At 35.4% G+C, this 6,713-nt stretch overlaps 1 protein-coding gene across 1 annotated transcript in view; it reads right to left on the reverse strand.

The window, feature by feature from the left end:
* Positions 1–3,772, reverse strand: part of LOC137035440 (potassium voltage-gated channel subfamily H member 7-like) — a 128,623-nt gene extending 124,851 nt beyond the window's left edge. The window contains exons 1-2 of the mRNA XM_067408726.1: positions 3,395–3,772; positions 1,312–1,542 (exon numbers count right to left, since the gene is read on the reverse strand). Coding sequence (XP_067264827.1) covers positions 1,312–1,542; positions 3,395–3,470 — 307 coding nt within the window. The 5' untranslated portion in view covers positions 3,471–3,772. The remainder of the gene's footprint in view (positions 1–1,311; positions 1,543–3,394) is intronic.
* Between the last annotated feature and the right edge of the window lie 2,941 nt (positions 3,773–6,713).

A 6,713-nucleotide genomic window follows, 5' to 3' on the forward strand; every position in this document is an offset into this window, starting at 1 on the left:
GTCTGATATAACATTCATTCTTCAGGTCAATGTCCATAATATTATATCCATTATAAAAATCTGTTTGAATGTCCGCTGAGGAAAACAATCTTTGTATTTGTCCTTTTTACAGTTTAGGGAATTTTCCATAACATACGTCCTTTGTTTACATAAGTCCCTTTCAATTTAAAAGTCTCTTGTGACTGAATCATTCACTCGTATAGTTTGCTGCCATCTAATGCTGTATTAATGTAACTTTCACTCAATCCATATTATGCACTAATAGACCCTTTCTCAATACCAAATACAACATATTATTTATATAAAATAATATTTACTGAACAGCAGTATTTAAATTAACAACAATAGCCATTATAAATGACAATAGGAAATAAACACAAGTGTACGATTCAGTCAAATGTACAAAAGCAGTGCTCTACAGGAAGCAAGTTAAATATAGCCTTAATATGAAATTATTAAATTAAACATAGCCCAATTTCGATTTGCTCAGGGACAAGTAATAGATTAATAAGACCAAAGATTGCCTGTTTTATACCCAAAATGAATTATATCTCATGTTTAACCACTATAAGAGCCAGCAGCAAAACCCTGAAGCACTGGCCGAGATGAAGCTGTTCTCGGCGGGTACACGAGCACTGAACAGCCGCTGACGGACTGGAGCTCACATCTCCGAAAATGTCTAAACAAATTGTAAAATAGGCACTATGATTAAATATGAGTCACATATTTCATGCCTAAACAACTACATTCTCACCTAAAAAAAACTCTTGAAACTACAGTTCGTGTTACAACAAGTGTAGTATTTCTAAAAAATGGTGGATTTGCTCGGCCGCCATGACAGTCGCTTCAAGTGGAGAGATACAAACAGTGAAAAGGCAGGAGTGCTGTTATCACTAGAATATCACACAGCTCTCAGCCAATCAGATCCAAGAACCAGAAAGAACTGTTGTATAAATAAATATATGTATATAGATGCGATTAATTGCAATTAATCGATTTGACAGCACTAATCGCAATACAAAATAGCTGTGAACAATAGCTGGTGAGTACTGGAAAATAGCATTAGGCTAATACAGCCATTGTTCGTTTACGCTCTTGTTTCCGCTAGTTCTGCCTTCTCGGCAAAGACGGCAAGTTATGATTGGTCAGGAAGCAGCGTGCAGTCTGACATGTTTCTTGTCCACAACACAACAAGAATTTAGGAGTCAAAATCGTGTAGTCTGAACACGGCATTAGTGTGCAAGCAGTAGATACTGTTTTTACACGGAGCAACACCACTGACCCAACAGGAAAGGATAGGGTTAGACTCACCATCCTTGCGATGGTATGTAATCTCCACTTTCCGTTCCTCTGACCCCAGGAGAGCCTGAGCCACCTGAGCAATCGCATGTCTCTTGGTTTGCTCGCCATGCAGGAAGTCGCATGTACAAGGTTTCTGCATGACGTCCGGCCGTGAGAATCCCGTCATCTCACAGAATCCATCATTACAGTAAATAATAGCACAGTTCTGGACCCGAGCATTGGCTATGATGAACTTCTTATCTGTAAACAACCAAACATCACATGAAATTAGGCTTGGATAAACGTTTGAGATGTATGAGTATGAGTTGGGTATCACAGTTTGATCTCTTCTGACACTCCGGAGGAAACAAATGTGAGATTTTTGTCCAGCTGATATTTCACTGCAATTTAAGAAGCAACTAAATCTTGTGCAAATATAACCAAATTCACATAAAAGCATGAAGTTCTGACTTTCATCAAACTGATCAGATAACAGTCTATACCAGTGATTCCCAACCAAAGGTATGTGTACTCCAGGGAGTACTTGGAAAGATTTTAAAATGGATTGGATTTGGATTTTGATATATAAATAAATTCATCCTTCAGACTTTCTCTGATACAGTTTCTCCATTATTGCCCCCAGAACTCTCAAAACTCTTTAAAGACAAACAATCTCAAGAGAATATGTTTTATCCACAGCAAAATATATATTTATATATAAATATATACATGCATGTGCATGTATTTATATATAAATAATAAATATACACAGTACACACATATTATGTAAACAAACTTTTCTTTTGGATGTGATTAATCATTTGTCAGCACTAATTTTAATATTTTAAGTAGTGATGTCAAATCGATTAATCGCATCTAACATAAAAGTTTGTATGCGTGTGTGTGTATATATACATAGTACACACACACACACATATTGTTTGTGTGTATATACAGTCAAACCAAAATGTATTCAGACTCCTTGAACATTTCATTCATTAATACAGTTTATTCACTATAGTTTAAAAAAATGGTAATAAAATATGACAAGATCTCAGAGTTAAACTGTGTCAGACAAAAATAATCTTAATTATGTCAGATAACACTTAAGCAAAACATGGTCAGGTCAAAGTAATTTTTGGTTCCAAATTTGTATCAATTTTACTAGTCCACTGTATGAACAATTTTTGGGTATAATTTGTCACAGTTTACTTTATTTTGCTATCCTCACTTACATAAATTAACTATAGTGTCCTGCACGCACTAGTAAAAATCTATCAAAAATGTCAAAAATATCTGAATAATTTTTGGTTTGACTGTATATATCTATCTATCTATATATACACACACATTATATATTTAAAAACTTCTATGTCAGACGCGATTAATCGCGATTAATCTATTTGACAGTATTGCTTATTTTTATTGTCAATGTAAAAATGAATACAATATTATATAATTTTGCTTTTAATATGTTTTATTGTTTAATTGCATCATAAAAAATGTAACCTGAGATCGTTTTGATATCTATACAGCTTATATAATGAGTGCTTAAAAACCTTAGATGCCATAAAAATCCTCTAAATACACTTGAGCAGCCTACATTTCACTGCGTATGTGAGTAATCTTCAGTATATAGAGCGCTGGGAGCATCATTTATCTGAACACACAGAGAGAGTATGTTCTCATTCATGCATTTCAATGGTATAGCTGCTTTGTACATAAACACAGTCATCTGACAGATGCACCTGAAAGCCACAATGCTGAAAGTCTCCTGACTGTCATCTGCCAGTCTCTCTGTTGTTCAGAAGAGTCTTTGTGTTTTGCTTCCTGTCGTTACTCTTATGCTCTGAAGCTTTATCAAATGCTATTTAATCCCATTCATTATTTTTAGTGTTTAAAAGCTTATATGAAAGAATAGTCGAGCATGCACAATACTGCACAGCGAATGCGCGCAACAAATCTCAATCAAACAACTGTTTACTTTCCTTAAATGTATAAAGGGTTTATGTGTATGTAAATATGATAGCTATATTTGTGTAGCACTTCCTTTATCATCTAAATGATATGGACACAAAGAAGCAAGTATGTTTGATTGATTTATAATACTTACTCTGTCCCTCGAATTTCCGTATTATTATTCCAAGAAAGGTATTCTGAGGAGCGACATGACCTCTCCGTACAGGCATGATTATAACAATCTTCAGCTGCTCGTCCAAAAAAACGCGAACCTCCTCAAAGTTATCGCTGCATCTGAACCTCTTTGTCCGATCTCTCCACTTTCAGGGAGCTTTTGCAGGCGTGAACTCACATACGGTGGTTGTAGTCACATGCGTGTCGGAACCTTGGCTGAACTCCTCGAAACCGACACCGACAGGAATCGGTGATGAGGAAGAGTCGGGTGAGATTCGGATGGAGAAGCATCGCTGTCCGCAGACTGGTGAAGTCCTGTGTGGTGCTGAACGCGAATGGAAGACTGTGTTGTGATGCGCCTCTAGGGGCTTTAACTGAGCTCCGCCGCCCCGGGCTGAAACTAAACTCAACCCAGCGCACGGCCAGGCTCAGCGCCGCTCATTTCGTCGACGATACGTAAAGGGGGTTGAGTTTGCGAGCTCATGATTCCTGTTTTCGTGGCCGTTTTTCTGAGCAACCAGTGTTACAAAAAAGTACCCAGCTAACAAAAATGTGTTCTAAGAACGTTTTGCTAACGTTCCATTTAAGTTTAAACCATTTTCATTTTTGAATGTTCACTGAACGTTCATACTGCTTTAAAAACGCTTTTTCACGGTTATTCGAACGTTAAAAGAACATGAGCATTCCATTTTTATAATTTTGCAAACATTTTGGAAATGTTACTTTTGAATGTTCTATAAATGTTCTGAAACTAGTTGCCTTACATTTAAAAAAAAAAAAAAAAATGTTAGACGAGCATCCAACTAAAACTTCTTAGAATAAAAAACTAACGTTTTGTGCTAACCTTATGCTAACGATAATAAATTAAGACCATATAACTTTGAACAACCAGTCTATAAATGTGACTGGAAGAACGTTTGGTCATAACATTGAGAAAACCTTGCCAGAACATCCCTGTTAGCTGGGTAGAAGAGGCGTGGAAACTGATAAATGCAAAGTGCGAATTACACCGCGTTTTACACATAACTTAAAACAAACATATGAGAGCCGTATCAGTATTTTGGTGTTTATATTGCATAAGACAACGATTTCACAAAGACAAATTATTATTATTAAGAAATATAAGACGACACTCATTTGATCTTACGCTTTTCACGACGTTTATAAGAATTCGCGTAAATAGCGAACAGAAATCTCGTTCGTCTGATGACGTAACCATAGCAATGGTTAGCAAACTCCCACACTGGAATTTCTGTCAGTGATTACCTGTCTCGCGAAACTCTTTGGAAGCTTGTTTTCGCTATGGAATAAAATTTTTTAAAGATTATTGCGGTGTTTTTATCTCGCCATTCAGACTTTTTTCTCGCCTTTCTGACCTTTTCTTGCAATTCTGACTTTCTCACAATTGCGAATTAATATCTCGCAGTTCTGAGTTTTTCTCACAATTGCAAGATTACACCTCACAATTTTGACTTTTTCTCGCAATTCTGTCTTTTTCTCACAATTGCGAGTTAATATCTTGCAGTTGTGAGTTTTTTCTCACACTTGCGAGTTTATCACATTTCTGACTTTTTTCTTGCAATTGCAAGTGTATATCTTGCAATTCTGATCTTTTTTTCACAATTCTGACTTTTTCTCACAATTGTGAGTTAATATCTTGCAGTTCTGACTTTTTTCTCTCGCAATTGAGTTTATATCTTACAATTCTGACTTTTTTCTCTTGCAATTGCGAGTTTTTATCTCAATTCTGATTTTTTTCTCACAATTGCAAGTTAATATCTTGCAGTTCTGAGTTTTTTCTCTCACAGTTGCGAGTTTATATCTCACAATTCAGACTTTTTTTTTATCACAATTCTGTCCCTTTCTTGCCTGTTCTGACTTTTTCTTGCTATTCGGACTTTTACTCCCAATTCGGACTTTTTTTTTCTTCTTGCAATTCTGACTATTTTTCTTGCAGTTGCGAGTTATAGGCTGAAGTCCAAAAAGAATGACTTTACTAATTAAAACACAATTGCAAGTTTATATCACGTAATTCTGAGGGGAAAAAGTCAGAATTGTAAGATCTAAACTAGCAATTGCCAGAAAAAATTTTAGAATTGTGAGATAAAAAGTCACAATTAACTTTTTTATTTTTTATTCAGTGGTGGAAACAAACTTCCATAATACTCAAATTGTATCCAAAACCAAAAATACTATCAATTGTGCAAGACAAAACCCAACAGAAAATTACTGACAGAATTTTGACTGTGGATTTCAGTGAATTATAATAATGCCCCTTTCTTAATTTAACAATATTTCTACTTTAAAATGACATATGTTGTCTTTTCAAATATAACAGGTTTTTACTTTGGCTTTTTTTTTGTGGGGGTTAAAATTATTATTATTATAATGTACTGTCATTGTTTCTCATATAACAAGTAGATTGTTTCTTTTTTTTTTTTTTTTTAAGATATTTTTACGATAGAACACTTTTGGCTAACTGTGGCACCAAATGACAGTTTGGGTTGAAAAAGATGAACCAGTTGCGCCTAAAATGACCTATAGAAAATCCTTTTCAAAATTCACCACATTGGAAGTCGTTTTTAAGTCATTTCATTATTTAAAATGTATCCATATTTATGGATAAATATTATACAGCAGTAATGTATCAGCTCAAATCTTCTTCGCAGCTGCAATACAGTGATCTGTCCATGGTCCTGAAAAGCACTCTACACTATTCCCACTCTATATGACTATACCAGACCTATTTTATGTGAACCCGTGATACATTTATGTTGTAATCATGATGCAAATTTACTGAATGGGCTTCTCTGCTGCTTTGTGGGTGTTTGCATTAATCCATATATGGCCTACTGACAATTTCAAGCTAATCTCCAAGCTTGGGCTGCGTGCGGCTTCAACGGCACTTAAAAAAGAAAGAGAGAGACAGATAGAAGGAAAAAGCAGAATGGATAGCTTGTCTTACTGAAACATCTGTCCCAGCATTTCAGTGAGGGCTGAAAACCCATCTGTTCCATTGAGAAAAAAAAACAAGAGGATGGACCGCATTGAAATGCAAATAACAACTACATCAGCAACAGAACCTCTTTTAGTGTCTGACCTGCTGCTCTTTTCCCAAAATCTCCTTTCAGATTGAATTGTTTCTGCATCTTTGACTGATTTCTAAAAGGTTTGTTAATGTAATCTCCATAATATCTCCATTGTTTCTCATAGACAGCATTGAGAGGCTTCTGCTGCTCTGCTTCAGTTCAAGTTTTGTTCTCATCCAATTTCTCAAACTGCAATTATTTCTCACCAAA

This window comes from Chanodichthys erythropterus, chromosome 14 (genome assembly GCF_024489055.1).
Source record: "Chanodichthys erythropterus isolate Z2021 chromosome 14, ASM2448905v1, whole genome shotgun sequence".
In the NCBI taxonomy this organism is placed as follows: domain Eukaryota; kingdom Metazoa; phylum Chordata; class Actinopteri; order Cypriniformes; family Xenocyprididae; genus Chanodichthys; species Chanodichthys erythropterus.